Genomic DNA, 24,112 nt, shown 5'->3' with positions numbered 1-24,112 from the left:
CCACCTGGCTGTTGAATACCTCCTGCATGTCACATTCAAGAAACTTTCCACATCCTTAAATGCCAATGCCTTAAAGTGGCTTTTTGTCCCTTCTGAACTCCTAAAATTGCTTTGTAAATCCATGTTTCAATGTTATATTTATTTGTCACACATGTAAGATATGGTTTAAGAAAAATCAGTGTCATTCTTTGAAAGGTGTGATTTTACGCGTATGTGAATCAATTTCTACACCTTGAAGAACAAGAAATGACAGAAAGAACTTGCCGAGCAGAAATGTAAAATGAATTCTGGAGAATTAATTCCACAGGGTAAATACAGTTAGAGTTAATGCAATAGTAATGTCTTTTAATCTTATCTACTTTACAAATTTTCTCCCAACCACTGGCGGACTGTACCATAAGTGCTCCGGCTACATCAAGTACATTTCCATTAGCATTTCTGATATCTCTTTTGATATTTAGTATTATCTCAGTGCAGATGTAAGAAATGTCAATATTGCCTTTTCCTTCATTTTGTTAATCACATGATATAATTTAGCAGGTTATGGCTCTTTAAAAGGAGACCGAGATATTTGTGCTGAGATAACACTTCCAGGAAGCTTGCGCTGAATGAACACCAGACAAACTGTGCAAATATGCAAGGAGAACTGAGACCTGCTTGTGACTTTTGTCACTCTCTTGTGCCAATAGAAAACTATATTTGTAGCTCAGGGTTGAACTATGGGGTCTTTGGTGCTCTCTAAACTTGGTTGTTTTCTTGCAGACATTTCATTACCCAACTAAGTAACATTATCAGTGCTAGTATAAGAAACCTCATGACTTTCTAGCACTGCTGATGTTATCTGATTAGGTAATGAAACATTTGCAAGAAACAATCAAGCTCAGAGACCATCAAGGACGCCACTCTATTGCATAGCAAAATGTTGCCCTGCATGACCATGCAACCTGCTACTAATTTTAAAGTTCTGAAAAAATATGTATCTTCTCCTTTCTCTATTGACTCAGTAGATGCCCTCATAACAATTTCCAAAAAACCTAGCTAAGAGAAGTCCCATTTACTCTGAATTAATTAAAATCTCCAGATGAATAGCATCTTGAGTACTAGGAAAACTTGCTGGTAATCTGGTTCCAACTTTAAATTGTTATCTTTCAGAATTCCTAAAAATGGTGAAGTGCATGATGATTGGAAGAAATCAAATTTTATCCTATATTCAGAAAGAGTTACTACTAGGGAAAATTCTAGAGCAAATCACAAAGAAATTGTTCATTACTCAACATCAGGGGTGGGATTCTACCAGTTCGCATCTATTCGCTAGAACCGGTTGTTAACATTCTAAGCAGTTCGGAGAACCGGTTGTTAGAAGAAATTACTGGCCTAATCCTGTAAGGAAGGCAGGAAGGAAACATTCTGGTGTTGCTTACAGAAACTGCCTCTCTGTTAACCCTTATTTCATTCTTGGCAGGACTAGACTTTCTGTCTCAGGAACTTCTCTGGAGTTTTTTTTCCCTCCTTTGCTGGTACTTTGTTTGTGTGGAGTGACCACTCAAAGTTACAATGGCACTGAAAAAAGTGACATGACCATTTTTCACACTTACGACTGTTGCAGCATCCCCACAGTCAGGAGAGGCCAGGCGAGGAGATGCGTGCCTCGATGTGAGTGATGTTGAGTTGGCCAATAACATGACCACCAAACCACGTCCACCCGGTCACATGACCACCAAGCCACGCCCACCAACTAAGCCACACCCACAAAACCAGTTGTTAAAAAAATTGAATCCCACCCCTGCTCAACATGAAATACTGTAATGACTAGAAGAGTCAGCAGCACTGTGGATTTGTCAAGAACAGGTCTTGTCTGATTAATCTTACCTCATTCTTCAGTGGGCAACTTCTAACATTTCCTTTCACAAAGAAATGTGAAATCCCAGCATCTACAGTATATTGTTAGAACAGCATCTCTGCTTAGAATTTAGAACTGGAATTAAGAACAGAACTAACCCTAATCAGATAGTCAACATTTATCTGGGTTCCATCATGTGAACAAAACAAACCAGTGCAGCTGTAACTCTCATTCCATTCATAAAATGCCATCTGAAGAACGTGTTTGTGTGCAAGTCATTTGATAAACATAGTATCTGGATTTATTCTTATAAAACTCATTGTTTTATTATAGTTACATTATCCTTATACTTTTGGGAAAGATCTAAGCAAAAACTGGTGCTGCATACATTAATCAAGAAAATGGCTCCATATTTAAACTATTGGAGAATTAAAGATAAGTTTACCTACCATCATTAATTCTTCTCAAGATTGATTCTCCGTTTTTTCCAAAGACTATCAAGATAATGTAGTGTTAACAGAGTGGCAGACCTGGAAGCAACTTTTGTTGCATATATTTTCAAAAGTTTATTTAATAGAAAAAGATTTTTTTCTTATTTGGTTCTTAGTCACCTCTGAAGCAAGAAAAGATCATGTCAAACCATAGCTTTGCTTATTCATTCATGCATTCGTGCATTCATTTGATTTTTATCCTGCTTTCATTACTTTATGAGTAAGTCAAGGCAATGCCATCATTAACACTCCATCCTTCTTTTATTTTCCTTAGAACAACCACCTTGCGAGGTGGTTGGGCTGAGAAAGATTGACTGTCCCAAAGTCACCCAGTTGGCTTTCCATCCCTAAGGTGGGATTAAAACTCATAGTCTCCTGGTGATCAGTCCAAAGTCTCCCAGCCAGGTTTCATGTCTAAGGTGAAAGTAGAACTCACATTCACTTGGTGATGGATCCAAGATCACTCAGCCAGTTTTCATTCCTAATTTGAACTCACACTTTCCCAGTTTCTAGACAGGACCTATCACTATGGCATGACAATTCCTTTCCCTGATTTGATAAACTGCTTAGAGAGCTGTAAAGCACTATAAAGCGGTATATAAATCTAAGTGCTATTGCTATCTAAGCTACCGAGAAATCAGAGTGCTTTTTTAAATAAAGCAAAATATAGCAATAGCACTTAGACTTATATACCACTTTATAGTGCTTTCCAGCCATTTCTAAACAGTTTACAGAGTCAGTCTATTTCCCCACAGCAATCTGGCTTCTCATTTTACCCACCTCGGAAGGATGGAAGGCTGAGTCAACCTTGACCCTGGTGGGATTAGATCTGGAAAAAAATATGTTGGGGATTAACAGGAGGTAGAGACATCACTGTCAAGACACAACAAAAATATGTGGAAATTTAATTTACATGCAAATTTGATTTTATTTGTTTGATCTTTAACAAAATAATAGATTTATTTCCCTCATATAAAGAGTTTATATTATTGTATCATAGTTAAGTATCATACACAATTATGTATATCAATGGAGACAACACACACATACATACATGCACACAGCCCTCTATAAAAATGTATAAAGTTGCAGTTGTGTGTGTTACCGCTGTGTTTTCTCCCAATGGTTCTATTCTTTCTCTCAAACAGATAGCACGCCTCAGTATAAAACAGATTTCTTATCCAGTAAAGCTTATGATAGATTGGAGATACTCCAGACTCATATTATGATTGCAAAGGAGCAATTAATTGCTACATTTATTAGTGTTGTTGATTGGTTGGTTGGTTGATTTATTACTTTTATTACTTTTATAAATAATTCAAGGTAGTAAATATATCTAATATTCCTTCTTTCTCCCAACCCAATCCTGTGAAGTGGGTTGGGGTAAGAGAACGACTGGCCCAAAGTCACCCATCCGGCTTTCAAGACACAGGTGGGACTAGAACTCACTGTTTCCTGGTGATCGGCCCAAAGGCATCCATTTGGGGTCATGCCTTAGGCAGTTCAAAAACTCACAGACTCCTGGTTTCTAATCTGGTGCCACAATCACTAAATCAAACTAGATCAAATTATACCAAATATATATGTAATACTTTTATTTTAATGTATAATAAAATTTATTTAATAATGTACTTTATTAATTGAAATTATGTGTGAATTAAATCCTGTGCGTAGTTGCATTGGATTCTGTAATGTTATAAAACTTCCCAAATCATGGGAACCTATAAAGTCAGGAATGTACTGAGAACTACCATCCTCTTCCCACCACTTTAATAAGATAAATGGTGGTTTACTACCTTATTTAATATTGAAAGACTTCACAGTTTTTCCAGACACCACAATCAGTTATGACTGAACTGTCTTGGAAAGGCATTCTTATCCGGTGTCGAATTTCCAAACCACAAAATTATCTTGACAGTCAGTGCCTATTAAATTTGTTTTTAGGGATTTTTGATAGACAAATTTCCAAAAAAGCTAAATACATAACAATACACATCCTAACAGCGGCCAGATTAGCCTTTGCTCAACATTGGAAACAACATCAAATTCCATCAGATGAAATGATTATTGAAAAAATTTCAAAATGTGCAGAAATTGATAAACTGACTTTGGCGCTAAAAAACAAAGACACTTCACTATATTATGATAGCTGGAATTGTTGGTATAATTGGATTGATCAAAGATAAATTATATATCATAAGGCATAAGAGAAAAGTATTAATCTATAATAATGATATAGTGATATATGTAAAGAACAGGTGTGTGTATATGACACAAATCAAGGTTATGAAAAAGATCTTGCAAACTGTAAAAATAACAATGCTTTTAACTTCCCTTTTTTTTTCTCTCTTTCTCTAAATTTTCCTTTCTTCTATTTTCTTTTTTCTTTTCCTTTCTTTCGTTTATTTGTGTATGTATTGTTGGTTGGTTGGTTTTAATTGTAAAAACTAATAAAGTATTTTTTTTAAAAAAAATTGTTTTTATCTTCCAATTTTTTACTGGATTTTATGTGTCTGAAAAGGCACTTTGTCAAATTGTGGAATATTTATTCAGTGGTGGATTTTTACATTTTAAAAAATGACAAATATATGGCAGGTGGTCCAGAGCTGTTAGCCTGGATCACTGTTTGTCTCATTCTTGATCACAGGCAGCAACCTTTAAATGCCATCCTTTTCCAGGTTTTGCAACCCTCTTCTGAATGGCTGGCTACAGCAAGTGGGCCTTTGGCCTCATCCAGCAGAGCAATTGTGATGTTTTGATGCTCTTTCTGTTCCAAGGGATTAGCTAACAAAGGTTGGATCTTAAAACACACAGCAAAAAATAGGAAAACAAAAAGGGGGGGGGGGAAGGAAATTACAACAGTAAGAATGTAAACTTCAAAAATCATCTTTAATCCTTTCCCCTTTATCAAGAATGAGTTTTTTTTTTGTTTTTTACTAAACACAACAAAAGCTGATTGGTTACACAAAACTGGCAGGTTGAGGGGTTCATTCTTTCACTCACCCTGCCCTCTCCTCCCTCCGTGTGTGTGTGTGTGTGTGTGTGTGTTTGTGTGTTGCAAGTGATTTCACTGCTGCCTGGCTGTAGTCAAGAAAGGTAAGAATTCTCACATGTGCATTAGCTTTCAGGAGAGTATTTTCCTCAAAGTCAGAGTTAAAATATGTTCCACATGCGTTAGTACCCTCAGATAATTCTGCCTCCATTTTTATGATTCCCAAATCAGGAAGAAAAATAGTGTTTTCTATTCTCCCCCCCATTTTTCTTGGCTTCTGGGTTCAGCTTTTCAAGGTAATGACTGTCAGCCACTTGTTTAAAATGGGAAGTATCGCTATCTTTAATAATAAATATTTATTCCTTAAATTTAGATTATTATTTTTTTTACCTTTTCCTCCAGGCAGTGATATCTGAAAATGCAATCACAAAAGTCAAAAGATGGTAATGCAATGATGTGTCACGATGCACATCAAAAATAACAGCAGCAACAACAATAGATTAAGCTTTGATCGTAGCACCACAACCAACATATCAAATTCTTTTGAGTATATCTCTGGGACACCTTCCTTCCGGGAGATCAAAGAGAGGGAGAGGAAGGGAGGGTGGGAGGGGGCTAGAGGAGAAACTGGCCCCAAATCCCTCACTGCATTTGTACAGCTGAGGATGGACTTAAACGGCGGGCCCGGTCAGGCAGCGTATTAATAATCACCTGACTGGTTTTCATCTTACCCAGGGCCTCAAATAAGTAGATATTAAAAAGATGCTGAAAAGCTTTTGCAGAAATACAGGTGTTTACCTATTTGATGAGCATCGAAGGGGCATCTGGAGAAATGGCTTACACTCTTCTGAAAGCCAGCACTTGCCTGTTTGACAGACCCAATCAACTCGTGGAAAAGAGAGGGGGAAATACTTCAAGAATGCCTTCCCAAGTTTTCTTCTCCTTTTCTCACTGATAGGTGAGAAAAGGAGAGATGCAGCTAAGCACCAAAGGAGCAGATGTTTGTACTATAGTTATGCTAACTGAATCAAGATCCTCCTTAAATGATTCCTATCCGCCCTTTTAGGTCATTTCAGTATTGCTCAATGTTTAAATTGCATGTCCAGGTTTTGTTCTTTGTTTAAACCATTTTTCCCCCCAGGTAGAGTGAAATAGAAATTCTCCTGCGCTCGAATATTGTTTTTCCTCTATAGGATGGGCAGCGTTTGAAGGACAATTTGTTTCTTACGCGCCCTGGTGCACCGAAAAAGTTTCGTTATTCGGCATTTCCTCTGTTTAAAGAGCCGCTGCTTTTTAGGCAGAGGATCTATCTCGTCTTCCCAATATTTCGACGCCTTATTCAGACGCACTTTAGGCAGCTGTACCCAAGATCCAGCCACGTGGTGGCACGTGCACTTTAAGAATGTAAGCGTATAAAACATTGCAGCGGCGATAGGAATTGGATAATTGGAAATAAGAAAACGAAAGAATAAAATTAAATGAGTAGAGAATCATCTTTTTTACTTTAATCGATAGACATTTATAAAGATCACAAGGCAGAGGGTAAGTTTAATCGACGTTGTATTAAATCAGGAGAGGTCATTTGGCGGGAGAATCCTAACCCCCCCTTTGAGATCTTCTATCTTGTATTTAAGCTAAATATCTTGAATTTATTTTTGAAACCGGCAATCGCTGTTTTACAGAGAAGATGAACCTTTTTCTAGGCCCGCGTTGAGGACTTTTTCCCCAGGCTCCGCTCCCCGCCTATGAAATCCGGAACTTCTCCCCGCCTCCCAACCTCCTTAGAGACGCGCCCTTATTTGTTAATTGCAAAGTGAAATTGACAGGCGGCGGCAGCAGCAGATCCGCCCCCTGGCCACTTTTCCTGCGCTTTCGTGACTCCCCACACTTCAGCGCCTGCATTACCGCATCTTAGTGCCCCGTGTCCTAAGCCTAATTTATTGCAACAAAGAAGACACTAAAGTCCTCTTAAATTGTCTTTTCATAATGAATAAATTTAAGCCGGCTAATTAATATCCAAACTAACCCAATTTGTCAAATTGATTTGTATTTTAGTTAATTGTGAAACTAATTACCCACCCCGAACAAATTAACAGCTTTCTGGAAATGACCAGGGCTGGTGGGTTTTTTTAAAAAGATTTTTTTTCCCTTTCCTGGGCTAAGAAAACTGGGTCCCCCCCCCCCTCCCTGCAGCTCTTGATGTGATGAATAAAAGTCATAAATCTGTATGATTAGTGCAGGAGAAGTCTAAATGGCTTCATATTTCATTTTAGGTTTAATAGAAATATCCACGCCCCATTTTAATGAAATTAAATGGGTGAGGGGGGGAGGTCAGAAAATGAGAATATCTATAGGGACTGTGTTTAAACAACAGGCAAACAAACAACACGGCGGCACGAATGAGGCGCGTTTGCTTCGTGGATTGTTTTCTTCCCAAGACCTACAACGTTTTCTCCAGGGCCTATAATATTCCTGAACGCCAATTGGTGGGTTCCCATAACTACAGGAGCAGCTGCAGAATCCTGAAACAGGCCGTACTCGTATTTATCGTGACACCATCGGTTCCCGAAGTGTCTGTGCGGGAATCCAGCGTGTCAAGTAAACCTCCAGGTCGGAAGGCGTTGTAGGAAAGGAGCCCAGTGAGGCCAGATGTGGGTGGGGGAGCTACTCCGTGGGTTGAAATCTACTGGGCAGAGTACGAACACACTGAGTAGAGGGGGGTTTGCTGGTTGCAGTCATCGGCTGTGATGTATTCTCGGCTGCGCCCCGTATCAGTTCTTGGCAGCTGGCTGTCTTAACTTCCTGCAATCTTGGGAATTAGCTAAGGGGCACTAACTAACTCCACTACTCTTCCTTTCCCTCTTGTCACCAAGAGGATGTTTTTTAGAATAAAAGGGAGGAAAAAACCTAGAAGGGATGGGAGGCGGTGAAGTGGCTCCATTTAACACCGCCAAAGAGATTTCTCCCTGGAAACCAAAGACGGTTAATTACCCTCCCACTTTTTGCGCAATCTATAGCTCTACGCGGGTTTCCTCGCGAGGAGGTCTGGCGGCTGAGAGGGCACAGTTGCAGACGGAGATTTTGCTCAAGGAATCGCCTCGTCTCTTCTTCTCCCGAACGGCTCACCTGGCTTAAAACGGGCGTCTCTGCCCAGTTAGCTAAAGTGGCAGATTTAGAATTGTAAGGATAAATCGTCGGAAAATATTGCTAAGGTGAGGAATAACAAGCAGAGGATGGCCGCTGAACCTCATTCCTCGATCGACCTCCACCGTCCAATTAAACTTTAGGGAGTCTTAAAAGTTTGCAGCAGGATTCAAAAGACCCCTGACGTAACTTTAACTTAACTCGGGTGCACAGTGAGAGAAAACACGAAGGCAGAGAAATTGTGTTGCTAATCTTTTCTATGTACTTTTATGTACTATATACTAAAGTACTATGTTTTATGAACTATGTATACTTGTACCTGAAAGCTCGTTATTCGATATTTGTCACGCACCTTATTTTCCCGCCTATCAAGACTCCAGTACAACATACACAAACATACAAATGTTGACAAACAGATATGACATTCAGATATATGCCATCATGTATGTAGATGACTACAATCTGACAACTGAGATTAATACAGTAAATATCTTAAATAACCTTCCTGGATCTGGTGCCCTCCAGATGATGTACTACAAGTGCAGCACAATGTACCTGTGGGGAACTATGGAGGAAGGAATCTTGGAGACTGTTTTAACTGCAACTATTGTTAATTTTGCATTGTCTAATGAACTGACTCTTGCTTATTTATTTGCATGATTTGCTTCCAGGGGAGGGGGGCGTTTGACAACAAGCTTAATTGTGTTTGGCATTTTGTTTATTTAATTGTATCCCACCTTTATTATTTTTACAAATAATTCAAGGCAGCAAACATATCCAACATACATATCTAACACGCCTTCCTCCTCCTATTTTATCCACAGCCAAGAATGCCATGTTGTGAATTGGGTGGGCTGAGAGAGAAGGTCTGGCCAAAATCATCCATGTTTCTTTTGTGGCTAAGGCAGGACTTGAACTCATGGCCTTCTGCTTTCTAGTCTGGTGCCTTAACCTGTAAATAGTTCTGTAAAATCGGAGGCCTTGTTAGTCTTGAACGCACCTAGGTATCATCTGAACCAGCAAACACATTTTCTGTTCTTCGTGTGTAACCATCCAATGTGAAGCATGTAGTAGTTAACCGAAAACTGAAGAGTTTGTCTCTCGAGAAAACAGGTGTTAACACCTCCACCTTTCCAGGATAGACCTTTAGCAGCTGCAGGAAAGCCGAACAAACGTGTCTCAGTCTCCCTGAGGAATCAACGAAAAGTTTAAAATAAGGTACCTGCTGAATCCCCGTTTCTTCATTTGTTTTTGTATTTATGGGTAAACAGCAGCAGCAGCAGCAAAATCTAACATGCGTGCATTCCTGGGTGGAGGGGGAAAAAGCACGCATTAAGAACACCTTTGGAAGCATTAGAACTAAATATTGCGATGACAAGGAATGATATTTTAATTCAAAATTCAGGGGCTAGGGATAAAAGATCCAGACTTCAATAGCCATGCTGGTGAATGGACTCAAAATTAGGGATCATTCTCAGATTCTGATAGTAAACGTGGCTGAAGAAAGAAATAAGGTGGTAAGGAGCTGAAGAAGCTTCTTGATGAGAAGCGAAACGTCTTCAAATAAAAGCCAGAAAGTTCAGTTGCCTCTTGAAAAAAAAAAAAAAGCACTTTAGGGGCAGATAAGGTGCTACGTTTCCTACAGACTCCTGGCTGTTAAAAAGGAGAACTAAAATATTGATAAAGTCAAATTCCACAGAACTCTTTTCTCCCCCCTTCAATTTGCGATGCCATCAAAATTAGAGCGGCTAAAACGCGTTTCGTGGTTTGGGATTTAACACCTTCCCCTCCCCCACCCACCCCCAATTGGCCTCGCCTCCAATCTTACGACCCGAGGAGGAGGAGGAGGAAAGGGGAAATCTAACCAGCCGCTTCCTCACCTGCCGCTTCTCAAAGTGCCCCCGCGGATAAGGCTGGGCAGATCCCGGCCGCTGGGAGAGGCGAGTGGGAGAGCCGTTGCGTGACCTCTCTTGGTTAGACACTGGAGTCGAAGACACCGGTTTAGCGGGTCGTGGGAACCTCGAAAGATGCAAAAGCGAGCAACCTCTGTCAGTTTTCCTGCCTTGTTTTCGCGAGAAACAAGCGAAAGCAGTCTGTGCTGTAAAGCCGACCGCCCTCCTTCCCTCCCTGGTTCGCCTGCCTGGAACGACCGACGCCTCTTTTTCATCCCGGCCCCGGAAACGGCTCTGGCGACAGTTGAGCCACCCTCCCGGCGGCTCCCTTGCCTGGCGCTCGGGGTAAAATGGCTGCGCTTCTCCCAGAAAGGTGGGGAAGCGAAGCGAGAGGTCTTTCGCGGACTGCCGCACTACGACTCCCAGCATCCCTCGGAGGGACCGTGCCGAGCTCTGGGAGTTGTTGATCGACAACATCTGGAACACTGGAGGGTCCTCCCCCCCCCCTCCCTGCGCTGGTTGGAAGGAAGTCCGGCTGATGCGGAAAGAGGCGCAAATTTACATTTGAAAATGCGCGCTCCCCATCCAGGGACAGCTTCTTAAATTTGCATCTCTGCCTGTTATTAGTCTATTGGTCACTTCGCTGCAAGCAAGGGGCCGATGGGCCACTGAGCAGGGGTGACATTGAACCACCTAGGCCCACCTGGGGAGAGGTAGTGATGGTTTGAATCGGTAAAAAAATCGCCCCTGTGGTTGCTCCTAGCTGCTATTACTATTATACCAAGCCACGCCCAGAGCCGGTAGGGAAAAAAAAATTGAATTTCACCCCTGCCCCTGAGGACCTTCCTCCTCGTCCTAGTAGTTGCTCCGTTTCACTAGGGTCCGCGCTGCAAAACCTCGGATGACCGCTAGATAGCCACAAGGCTAGAGGACGCTTTAGCTGTTTGCTGCCACCTTGTGCTCCAGCTGATCTTTGCATCCCATATCTGGTGGCTCGATAGGAGCCCGTCTCCGTTGCATGCTCACAGGAACCCCTCTGAGGTGGTTATCCTTAACCCTGGTTCACAAAGTGGGATAGATCGCCACGTGGTTCCTTCAGGATTTTGAGTTATTTATTAATTAAATGTATTTCAATGGCAACATTACGATGCATGGTTTCAGGTCTGGAATATGAACCAGTGTGAATTGAAACATAGACAGTATTGTCCTTTCAACATACAATGTTTGTGCCTGTTGTCTTGTGTGATTCCAGCCAATGAAAAGAGGATAGCATCCCATTGCTTTCTATGGTATCTAGCAATTTCATTTTTTTGTTCTGTAGTGCTAATTGCTGGATTCCTGGGAATCATCTGTAGATTTAAAGATGGATACAATGGGACTCCGAGGAGAAGTGCTGTTTTCCCACATGGCGTTAAAGTGTAGGGTAAAAACTTTCAAGTCAAGCTTGACTAGTGTTGACTTTTTGGATCCATCCACATTAGCTTTCTTAGCTTCCCAACATTTTTGGATCCCCTAGTTTGCTGGGGGTGTCCCATTCAAATAGGATCCAAGCACATTTGCTTGTCCAGTTGAAGATGTGTGGACTTCAACTCCCAGAATTCTCTAGTGGCATGTTCCAGCCATTGAAGCATTCAAGCAATCTGGGTTAGCCCTGGACACTCTTCACAAGAGGAACAGTCAGGGGTCACTAAGACTTTCTCCCCCATAAAAGGACCAGCCTCTGACCTAATGGTACAACCCGAAGGATTCAAATGATTTTCAGCTATTTTGTGGACATTGCACAGACAATTTTCTCGCTTAGAACTTCAAAAGTCATTCACTGAAAAAGAATTGTTTCCAGATAGCACCATCAGCAGTGGAAAGAGGTTGTCTTGTCTTCACTATATACAATTCCAGTTTTGACTTAATATGCATTAAATATGTTCAGCTCTTTCCCTTTTTACTCTCAGTTCAAGTCGTTTTTGCATCTAGGAGCTCAGCAAAGCAATTCAAACCGCATTTCCCCTCGTTTTATCATGCTAGAAACAGTAGCACTTTAAGGTAGATTGGGTTAACGCAAGATGGGTGTTTCTCAACCTTAGCAACTTTTAAGAATGTGAACTTCAGTTCCTAGAATTCCCCAGGCAGCATGGCTGGTTAAGGGAATTCTGGGGATGGAAGTCCACACTCTGTAAAGTTGAGAAACATTCACCTCCTAAAGTCTTCCAGACTAGGTTTCTAAAATGTAACGTTTTCTTAACCGATGAAAGGAGGACGGCTGATTTTTCTTAGGTTGTCCTATTGGGTGGTATTACCGCCAGCTGCCCTTCTGTATTGTTGGTTGGACTATTCTCCCTACAACCCACAACCAGGAACTCATTGAAATGTCACGCTGCCAAGGATCAAGGGATACATAAGTTGGAGATGCGGCCTGTCCGTTAGGAGGGGAAATGAACGGAAAGAATTAATGGGCTCGCCATTATCGTATATTTGGCGACCTCATTGCGTGGCTTTCACAATCCCTGGGAGTTTCAGGGAGTTTCACAATCCTTGGGAGCCTGTGGGAGTTCTTATCCCATGCAATTGGGGTGGGGAGGGGCATCAGATCCGTGGAAGGCAAGGGCACGCGGAGCTTAATAATACTGCTCCCAGCCTCTTTCAAACGCACAGAGGACAATGGTGGGATGGAGTATTTGAGATTCGCGACAAAGCTGACCTCTGAAAAATTACAGAACTGCCTTATGTGCCGCCAAATTGTGGTCCGTTCTTAGCGACCACATGGAGAGATTTTCTTCGCGGTGATCTTAGCGTCCTTTACCTGCTCGGCTTTCAGGCGGGCGTGGGGTCTTAGCTAGAAAGGGAAAGGCCTTCCTTGGTCGTCTGGAAAGTGGCCGGCTCTGAGCTGTTTAAAAACTCAGACCTACGAACGGGGTCGTGGGAAAGGGAACCTTAGAGGGGGGCGATGGGACAAGGGGTTTGCAGTGATCTCCGTGTCAGGGACTGCAGCTAGCGGAGCTCTCGGAAGCTTCACAGGCTTCTTCTATGCCTGCCATTCATTGCCTCGTTTTCTGAACTGTGTCCGCGAGCCACACGCTTTGTTCGCACGGTACTCTCACATTGTCTGGAATCATGCAATGGGCGCGAACATTGTACGTCGTCACGGGATTCAATTGCGCTTGATTTCTCAGGGATTCGGGTGGGAAAACTGGGTTACTCAGGGGTTAGCCCGCTTAATTCCCGCGGATTGTGTGGGAAGGTCCTCAGTCCAAAATGACCTTGACTTTCTTCCCCCTCATAGTCCTTCCGTCTTAAGGCGGCTTCTTTCATCATCTGCCCAGTTTTTACTTGACCGCCTCAGCTGTTGCGGGTCTCTCTCTCTCTCTCCCCCTCCCCTCCCTCCCTCCCTCCCTCTCTCACACACACACACTCCGGAACTCCCAAAGGGGAACGAGCTGGGAAGAAACTTTTGGTACCGGGCTTTGATTGGGGCAAAGAAGCCCGGGCAGTTGCTTTCATTCTGTCCGACCGCGGTCCGGCTTGCCAACCTCTCATACTCCCGGCGGCGGCAGCGGCGGCGGGGCTTTTCTCTCCAGCTACTGCAACGCGGTGCTTTCCAAAGCAAAAGCTGCTTCTGCGATCACACGGCCGGGAGCGAAAAGCGGCGCCTAGAAAGGCCGGGGGGGCGGGGGGGCGGAAGAGCCAACTCGCTGCAGCCTCTCGCGGAGAACTAACTTTTGCAGGCGCTTCTGCTCCTAAAGTTTGTAAAGACAGAGCGTGGCGCGCTGCAAAAGGAGCTTTTCCCGCAGGAAACGGAGCTAGCCAGGCCCGAAGTGGCTCAGGCTGGGCGGCAGTTTGAAAGGAGGAGAAAAAGATACCCCGGAAAAGTTGCAGCTTAAGGGAGAGATGCGCGGAGCCTCTTTGAAACCAGTGGCTCTTTCCCCCGAGTTAGCGTGGCCAGATGGTCTCGGATAAGAAGCAGAGCGAGCCAAGCGCTTCTCCACCGAGTCCGGCCCTTGTTGAGTAGCGGCGCCCTTCCTCTTTTTTTGCTCTTTGGAAGCTTGCCTCTGCCTTTACTGTCCTTTCAGGCGAACTTCGGCGCCCCCAGCCTGCCCAAAATGCATTACGCGGGAGGGGTATGCCGAGATCCCGGCCACTTGCCAGAAAGCACGACCGCCAGCGTTAGTCCAAAAGGACCCCTCTTGCCCCGCTCAGTTGGTGGAGCTCCTGGAAGGGGGAAAGGGAGAAAAAGCAAGAGCGGGTCGAGCTCAAGCAACCTCTCCCGGCACTTTATTTGTTCACAATACAAATTCTCCCTTTACTCTTGCTACGCCCCCCACCAATACCCCAAAGCCTCTGGAGGAAATACGGAGGTGTATTTGCAAAATGACCCACGCAAACCTTCCCCGGTCCTTGCCCACTTCGCTTTGTGGAATCCTAAGACATGTCCGGCAGGTTAGGATCAAGTACCTAAGAACAAGCGCAAAGGGGGCAATTTTGAACTGAGCGCGCGGGGAACAGCCTCTTAGAAAGCCTCCCTTCGTGCATTCTCAATCAAGTTCTCATCTGGTAATGTTAATTTTAATGATCCGAGATGCTTTCACCATTGCAAATATGTAGAAAAGGCTCTGCAGTTTTTCCCTGATCCCTCTTGACAATTTACAGTCAATTTACAGTCAATTTACTAGTGATAACTTTCTCTTTTCACCCACAAGTGGTTGGACGCTCGCTAAACATTTAGATCTTTATTTAGATCTTTTCTCACCAACCTGCCGTCCAACAAATTCCTCCAATTCCTTTCACCCCAAAGTAATTAGCCCTCAAGCTTTGGAAGAGAGCAGGAAGCCGTGTCGCTTGGGCAGGGCCAGAAGGTGCCTGCGTTGACAGGTGTGAGCCGCGACCAATGGGCTGCTCCAGAGCACAGCTCCGGCCACCAATCGGGTCCGCCCTCCCGGCAGACCAATGGGATCCCCGCCTGAATCTTCAAGGCCTCCGAACGGGCAGCTGAGGTGTCTCAGAGGCTCGTGGGGCGATCGAGAGCGGCTGCCGCGCATCTTCGGTTGGGAAACGCGGAGCTGACGACCCGTTTGTATCAGGAGCGCCAGGGCTGCGGGGACCAGCGCCGGATCTTCGCCCTCTGGGCTGCCGAGCCGTGCGTCGCGATGACCACCTGCACCTTGTGAGCCGGCGAAGCGCCCGGCGTGAGCGGAGCCGATGGAGAAGTCCAAGAATTTCCGTATCGACGCGCTGCTGGCGGTGGATTCTCCGAAGGCAGCGGCAGCCTCGACGGCTCAGACCTCTCCGCTGGCCTTGGTCACCTCTCTGTCCGGAGGGCCCGGTAACAACAGCAGCAGTTCCAGCTCCAGCTGCAGCCCTCCGTCCTCGGCCGAGGGCCACACGAGCGCATCATCCGAGTGCCTGCGGACGGAGAGCCCATCGCCGCCCCGTATCCTCGGCGCGCACTGCGGCTTGGTGCCCAAGCCCGGCTTCCTGACGGGTGGCGCGGCCGCAGGTGGTCCCCATCAGCACCCGCACGCCCACCCACACGCCGCTCTGGGGCTCCAAGGCGGCGCGGGCTGCACCCCCAGGCGGCCCTTTACGGGCACCCCATGTACGGGTACCCGGCGGCGGCGGCCGCCCTGGCCTCTCAGCACACTGCCCTCTCCTATTCCTACTCCCAGGTGCAGCCTTCGCACCCGGCTGCCGACTCCATCAAGCTCGGCGCCGGCACCTTCCAACTGGACCAGTGGCTGCGGGCCTCCACCGCCGGGATGATCTTGCCCAAAATGCCCGACTTTAACTGTGAGTATGGTGCGAGGGCTCAGGGGAACCCCCAGTCCCTCTGGCCGGTGCTGTGTGCCTCGGCGGGCTTCCCCGGGGCTGGGCTGGGCTGGGCTGGGCGAGTGAGACTGCTGGGAACTGTAGTCTTCCCAACGGATTTGGGGAGCCGACCCCTCTTGGCCTTAGGTATATCCTCCTCCCTTATAAGGGGCCCCTCCGCCGGAATCTGGAAAAAAAAAAAGTCCCGCATGCCAAGGATTTTGCTGGCAATGCTGGATGCCTCGCGCTTGTTGCGGGGGGGTTGTACGCGGAAGGGACATTTTTGCCCAGCGCGCGTGCATCAGTTCCTCTACTGAGCAGCCTGGGGCTGTGTTCTAAAACCCCTAATGCCCTGCCTGGCCTGGCCTCTCTCCTGCCGCTCCCACCTTCGCCAGAGCTCCCTGCCGGCTCGTTCGCGGGGGAAATGGGGTGTGTGAATCACGCCTCACTCCGCACCCCCCACACACCTTCAATTGTTTGCCTTCCACGTGGGCTGGGCTGCCGTTTTCATCGGCGTGATGGGAGATGTAGTCGTCGTCGTCCCCCAGCCTGGGGAGGGGCACGGATTGCGACGGCAGGGAATGATGGGGGTTGTGGTGGGAGAAGTGGACTCGGTGAGGTTTCCGACCGAGGCCGAAAGGCAAATTTGTCCCCTAAAAGCTGCTTGTACAGCAATGACCAAGAAAGAGACAAATGGAAACTCAGGGATGATTATTAGCGAGACCCCTTCCTTCTCCCACCTACACCCAGGAGGAGGGCAGAGGAGGGGGAGAGAGGATTCAGTTAGCATCGGGGTTTTGATCTCTTGACTAGGCACTTCCGAGAGGATTGCTACCTATTCGACCATGACAACCACTAGCCTGGTGGTCAAACGATTTTTCTTCGGTGAGCGCGCCGTGGAACCGGAGATACAACGAAGAGCTGCAATTGGGCTGGATTCGGAAAGGCGGATTTCTGTAGTAAACGTTGGCAGCCCAGGTTTAAATCAGTCAATTACAGATTTCTTTTCCTAAAACTAATATATCCAAGATAACACGTATTAATTTCGCAATTAATTCTTTTTCTCTGTACTGTACTGTATATAGAGCTAGGTGGGAGTGAGGCCTCCTTTGCTTTTCTTGATATCTCTGTAAAAAAAATTATAAATATAGATTTCCCGAGGAGCCTCCTTCCTGACATATTTTAATTGTGCTGAAAAATCCCCAGCAGGTAAGGATAATTCCCCCAGATTATCCCTATCTTTATAAATGGGAGACGGCGTGGGTGGGTGGGGGATTAAAGGAGTTGGCAGGTTTTCTACCCATCTGGCCCAGAGCTCCGTGGAAATCTTGGAAGGCTTAAAGATAATGTTTAAAATATCATAAGCATAAAAATGTTTCTTCTAATTAAAATCTAGATTTAGAAGTCTTTTTTACTCTTATTTTTTTTAAACTCTTCAATCGGTTAGCAGGAGGCAAGGATGTTAATAAAGGACCAATTCACTTCACCCTGAATTCAGCGATGGCTGAAATCTATTTTGAACGAAACCGGTGGGCCTTAAGTCGGGCAAGAAATACGCTCGCTTCGATCCCACTTAAGAGTGTAAGATTCGAATCTAAGATTCGACTCTCGGCAGCTGTTCCCATGGGCGAAACGTCCATTTTCAAAAATGAAAATATATATATATATATATTTTAAAGCTTTATCGACCCTCCTCACGATTAATGCCAATGACTCTCTGGAGGCAAAACTCAGAGGCGTTTTCTTATTTCAAAGCGCCTTTCGAGGTCGCTGGACCGCCGCTGAATTCTCTGCTTCTTCGTTCCCCCTGAAAAAAATGCAGAGGGACCGGCGAACGGAATCTGCCCCACCGCTTGCCTTTTGCTAGCCGAGCCTTTCCTTGGCAAGCTCCGCACGGGTCTTTCCCGCTCTTCCCCCTTAGGAATTAGTGGAAAAGCGGCTCCGATTTCCCCGCCAGCTCTCCGGGTCCCTTCGCCTCGGATGACAGAGAGGCTCGCCGAGGAACCAACCTCCAGCGCGGGCTCTGAGAAGAGAGTCACAATTCCTGCTCGCGAGGAAGCCGCGAAGGGACGAAGCTCGGGAGAGGAGGGTGCGCCTCCTTCAGCCTTCACTCGCTCTCCAAAGAGAGGATCGGGGAGGTGGCGAGGTTGGGAGGGGTTTCCGGGCGGGGCAGTGGCCGAGATGGTGCTGCTGTACGCGGAGAGAACTGCCTAAACAGGCGGATCTGGGAAGGTCGCTGGTTTGATTTACCCCTCTTGCGTGGGGAGGGGGCACTATTTTATTGACCCCTTCCCCTCCTGGGGAAGGCACTTAGCCTTCCCTCCCCCGCCCCGAAGAGAAAGGAATCCGGAAAGCTGGAGAGGAATTTGGAGTTGATTTTGATTTACGCCATGATTCAGAGCGACCAATTTGATTTGATTCCTCTTCTACAGCTTCCAGCTCGGGTCCTCTTCTCCGGAACTCCATTTAGAAAGTCCAATTTCCTTCTTTCGAATCTAGGCGATCCACCCTAAATCCTTTTAGGGATCCATAGGATTTGCAGCAATAATCTCTCTTGGGCGACCACTACATCATCTAGACTGCAGGCGCAACATCCAGTCTGCAGAGAGACGAAAGCGCTCCCTTCCTTTCCTTCTAACGGCGATCCAGATTTTCGCCAGTTCCTCCTCTAACCCAGCCCGCCTTCGCCGCCTCGCCTGAAGCGCAAGGCAGTCCCGCGCACCTTCAGCGGGAAGCTGTTCCCCATGTGCGCGTATGGGGCTGGCTAGTGAGGCCTCACTGGACGGTCCCAGACCCCGGTGCTCCTTGGCGAAAAGGTTAATTTGGAGACGACCGGAGACCTCTGTTTGTGTGTCGGGGAGTGTCCTTTTCCAAGTAGGAAAAGTTTACCGATAAAACCTCCTTCTTTCCCATATCAAAAAACTGGGCACGAATTTGATGCCAATGGATGGATGGCGGAACTCTCATGAGCCGGGGTAGGGAGAGGAGGAAGGATACACAGCATCGGGATAAGCAATCTGCAGGCAAGGCAGCCCGCCGTGTGAATCTGAAGCCTCGCTAGATTCCACAGCTCTCTTGGCCTTGGTTTAAATAGCAACACCTTCAAGTGCCCCGAGTTTGGCGCGGCCTCAAAGGCGAAGCCGCTGCCCCGAGGACGTTACAATCAAAATGCGACGGTCAGAGCGGGAAAAATAGTCCTCTTAAGTCAGTTTAGGATTGGGGCAACCTTAAAGAATTCTTCGTTGTACAGAATAGATTTTCGCCCAGCTGGTTTTTTCCCTATCCAATTTTCGGCTCCTCTGTTACCTCTCTGCCGCCGCAGAAGCGGGGATGCAGCGCCCTCTAACGGCGCAGCGCTTCTCCGCCTGCCGCGACTCACGCCCCCTTTTGGTTTCTGATCTTCTCCCGCAGCCCAAGCGCAGTCCAACCTTTTGGGTAAATGCCGACGGCCTCGCACCGCGTTCACCAGCCAGCAGCTGCTGGAGTTGGAGCACCAGTTCAAGCTCAACAAGTACCTGTCCCGGCCGAAGCGCTTCGAAGTGGCCACGTCGCTCATGCTCACCGAGACGCAGGTGAGCGCATCGGAGGGGCGGGGGTGTTGGGAAGGGGCGTCACTTCCCAGGTAGCTCAGCACCCTTCGCGTGGTAGGCAGCTTTTGGAGGAAGTTTGAATCCATCCTCGGGGCATTGTGAGGGACCACGCAAGGACTTCCCCAATCTCTGGTTCAGCGTTGGAAATGAGAAAGGAAACCATGCTTTTCATTCACAACAATCAAACAATTTCTTGAAAACAAAACCCTTAAAAGATATGGTTGCTGAGCCATTGGTTTCAATAGTCAAAATAAAAAGTGGAGATAACCCTTATAGTAATATAGAAGTTGGCCGAAATTAGGAGGCGGCGGCTTAAATAGACACAATGGTCTTGAGAGGACAGGGACGTCTGTTTACATAAGTTTTGTGTGTTTAGCAAAAAGAGCACAGGATGAATCAGAAGAGTGACATAAAATTTATCAGTTGAAAACTTCATTAGTTTGCCTTGTGCAAGGCAGATTTCAAAATCCTCCGAGTTTTGATGGCGAACTTCAAACTAGAAGGTACCAGTAGGGGAGGCAACTTTAAGGAGCAACTCTCAGCATAAGCAGATACAAGCTACAGCATAAATATCCCATGAGGTGGTACGTTTATAAGAAGGTTATCTGACTGGCATCATGGAAGGAGCCAAGGACCTCAACCCAAGCCTTTCCTTCCAAGTTTATCAGGATAATTAAACTATCCATTATTAACCTCAATAACCTTAAACTATCCATGATTGACCTCGCCCCTTTCGTAAGAGGTCTGTAAGGAGCGTGCATAAGTACACCACCTGCATAAGTACACCATTGTGCCTCCCGTCCCTGTCCTATTGTCCCCATTTATTCGTACTTATTTCCTGTATTCTTACTCATGTTTATACGTATACCTTTTGTCTTGTAAGCAATTGACAAATCAAATAAGCTTTTTAAAGAACATAAGATCCTTTCACTTGTTTCTTTCTCCTTTGCAAACTTTCCAAAAGCTGAAATCTCATTTCCGGTTCTGGGATGTTCAGATGGTATGTGAACATAACTGCCAATCTCTGATTAATTAAACATGCCTGGATTTAGCTTTCTTGCTGGGCAGTCTTTCCATAGCTGATTTCTTTAAATGTTCACACCCAATTTCCCGCTTTCTGCCTTCCCACCATAAAATCCATTCTAAACAAGATAAGCAAGCAGAACATGACTAAAGTGAGACAGGATGGAGTGGAAGGAAAATAGACAGGAAACACATCTGGACTGCTGTGTGCATTTAAAAAATGGAAAGGAGAGCATAGGTGTTACATTTCAATCCTTGGGGGAAAGTGGAATCTAAACAGAGAGAAGAAAGGGCAAAGTATTTGATTTAAGTTCTGGAGAATAAATTGCTTAAACACGTTTGATAGAGAATGCACACACATACAAAGGAGGAACTTCATATCTGCCTTATAGGGGAGATCCCATTTTTCTGTCATATGATTTACAAACTTTAGAGCAGGAAACTGTATATTTCAGGATACTGCTGGCCATCAAATTCTATCAGCTACAGCCAACATCTCAACTTGTAGTGACTTCAGTAATTGGTTTCAGTAATTGGTTTTACTTCAGTAATTAGCATTTGCAAAACTGGGCTCACAAATTTCAGTAAATCATCCTCCAACCTAGCAGGATGTGTGAATTGAGGCATTTTCCTTTCTAATTCATGTTTGTAGCTAGTTCCAACTGAAGAGAAGATCTATAGCTTAGGGTTGAGTAGTAGAATTCTTGCTGTTTTCTGAGTTTGGTTGTTTGTTTGGAGACATTTCAGGTAATATCATCATCATCAATAACTGGCTTAAAGAAAACCAAGGATTCCACACTTATTAATATAAATCAAGTAACAACACCTTGTTTAAGAAACCCAAGTGAAAACAACTATGGTTTAGGGCAAGGCACAGATCCCGAGACGATCCCATCCAATGCTTGGCATCCAATTAGGCTTGGTTTGATTTTTCTCTTTTTTAAATGTTTTCCTTGGTCAAATTTTGATTGCAAATCTAGAACTGGTTCAACTAGTGCACAGAACGGCTGCACCAAAGTCAAACTGATGGTACGTATGTAGTAAAGTTGTAAGGCAAATGCTGCTATTGAGCTCTCCTCACTTTGAATGCAAGTATTGTACCCAAGCCAGAGTAGCTCCATAGCAAGGTAGCAGAAGGCAAATAAATTTAACAAATAAATAATGAAACAAAACATCAATGGGCAAATTATCATTCCACTCCTGGTGGACCCATGTGATGCCAGCCTAAACCAAACCAGGCTATTAAGAGATCCTAGCCACTACGGTTACTCATTCAGCCAAACCATGTCTTTAATGATGTGAGCCCAGTCTGTTTCCCCTCCTTTCTGTAGGTGAAGATCTGGTTTCAGAACCGACGCATGAAGTGGAAACGGAGCAAGAAGGCCAAGGAACAGGCAGTCCAAGAAGCTGAGAAACAGAAGGGTGGAAATGCTGAGCAAAACAAGGGGGCAGAGGAGGGGCAGCTGTTGCTAGGGGGTGCTGAGAAGAGCAATGTGGGTCGCAGCCTGCGGGGACTCAGAGATAGTGAGCCAGAAGAAGAAGAGGAGGAGGAGGAGGAGGAAGAGGAGGAGGTGGAGGAGGAAGAGCAACACTCTAGGCATTGCTGTACCTGCACCTCCCCTGACTGCTCTGATAAGGATGATGGTGGGAGGCAACCCCAGATCAGACATGGTGGGGGCAACCCAGAGCTGCCCCAGCCTCAGACTCCTTAAACCTTGATAGGGCTTGTAGTCCAACGCATTTGGAGAGCGCCAGCCAAGGCAGGGCGCCTCCAAACTTAATAGTTTTTCAGTTATGCACTGATTCCCAAGCAGCTATGCCCTAACCTTTCCCAAATTCTGGCCCACAATCTGTCCCAGGAAGAATCAACTTCTCTCAAATTAAAGATTATTATATGGGTGAGTGGTAGGATGAATGCAACTGACCTGTGACTTTGGGCGTCGATTGGCTAGCCCTCCAATATCCTTTTGGTGTCTTTCAATGGACACTGAAGCGACCTCAGTTTTCAGTGTCTAATGGGAAGATTAAGGTGCCAGTTCTGTTATGTATACCCTGATGTAACCTTCAGACTTCTCACTAACCTTTCAGCTTGCCAGCCACAGCCAATGGTCATAAAGAATTCAATGACCTGGTCATTGAAAATGCCACTGCTGTGCTCTCCCATGTTCCAATGCTTATTTTCCCCCCTTCCACATTAATTCTATCAATAATGGTAGACATAAAGCATCATTTAAAGACTGAATCACAAGGTCAGAAAATGGCACTTGAAACTTATTTTCCCTTCTGAGGTTTGGTGTTCTTCAACTGCTGTGAGAATGTTGTTGTTTATTCTACAACAATCAAGCTAAGAATGTTACACAATGATGGTTGGAACCACTCAGAATCTTAGGAGGGCTTTATTATCTTTATTTTTATATACTGTATTTATATTAAAAAAAAAAAATAATGTCCGCTTATGCATGCTAAATTATTAATCTCCCACTGTCTTCATTACATTTAAAATAAACAGTTTTATACATAATCTGTGAAAGTTTACTAATTCAAAATAACTGGGTTTGTGCCTTTTCCACCAAGGTAGATCATTAACTTGGCCAATTCCTTTCCATAATTTCATAAAAAGGAAGAATTAGGAGGATAATATATCTTGTTTCAAAAGGGGTGTGGTGGCTCAGTGGCTAAGACGCTAAGCTTGTCGATAAGAAAGGTTGGTGGTTTGAATTCCTAGCACCACATGATGGAGTTGAGCTCCCATTACTTGTCCCAGCTTCTGCCAACCTAGCAGTTCAAAAGCATGTAAAAAAATGCAAGTAGAAAAATAGGGACCATCTTGGTGGGAAGGTAACAGCGTTCCGTGCGTCTTTGGCATTTAGTCATGCCGGCCACATGACCACGGCGACGTCTTCGGACAGTGCTGGCTCTCCGGCTTTATAACGGAGATGAGCACTGCCCCCTAGAGTTGGGAACAACTAGCATGTATGTGCAAGGAGAACCTTTCTATCTTGTTTCATTATTGGGAAAGAAACTATGGTGAGAAAAATGTAATTCCCAGTAAGATGTAGTATCAACACCCAATCACCTTCCATTGATTCTACCATTAAATAGATTTGGAACTAAACCAAATTAGACGTTTCACTTCCCTCAAAAATGTAGGTCAGAGAAATGGCCAGAAACAAATGTGATCCTTGAAGGAGAAAAGCATGGCGGGCAACCTCAAGAAGATATGCAGTTCATTTATTTTATTACATTTTTTTATGATTGCCCATTCCAAAAGAATATTCTGGCAACTCAAGGGTTCTCCTGATTATAGCTTCATCCAAGAAGCTTCTTCAGAGCTGAAGAAGCTT

At 45.2% G+C, this 24,112-nt stretch overlaps 1 protein-coding gene across 1 annotated transcript; it reads left to right on the top strand.

The window, feature by feature from the left end:
• The first annotated feature begins 15,338 nt into the window (after window positions 1-15,338).
• MNX1 (motor neuron and pancreas homeobox 1) lies at window positions 15,339-23,242 on the top strand. Its single transcript, XM_026680941.2, is given in 4 exon segments — window positions 15,339-15,913; window positions 15,916-16,137; window positions 19,567-19,727; window positions 22,100-23,242. Coding segments are annotated over 4 exon segments (1,128 nt in total). The 5' UTR covers window positions 15,339-15,549; the 3' UTR covers window positions 22,481-23,242.
• Window positions 23,243-24,112: the final 870 nt, after the last annotated feature.

This window comes from Notechis scutatus, chromosome Z (genome assembly GCF_049901735.1).
Source record: "Notechis scutatus isolate UNSWTSFEM ecotype Mainland chromosome Z, rNotScu1.2, whole genome shotgun sequence".
In the NCBI taxonomy this organism is placed as follows: Eukaryota; Metazoa; Chordata; class Lepidosauria; order Squamata; family Elapidae; genus Notechis; species Notechis scutatus.
Note: the sequence above shows the minus strand (reverse complement) of the source record. Positions and strands in the feature narration are given on the sequence as shown.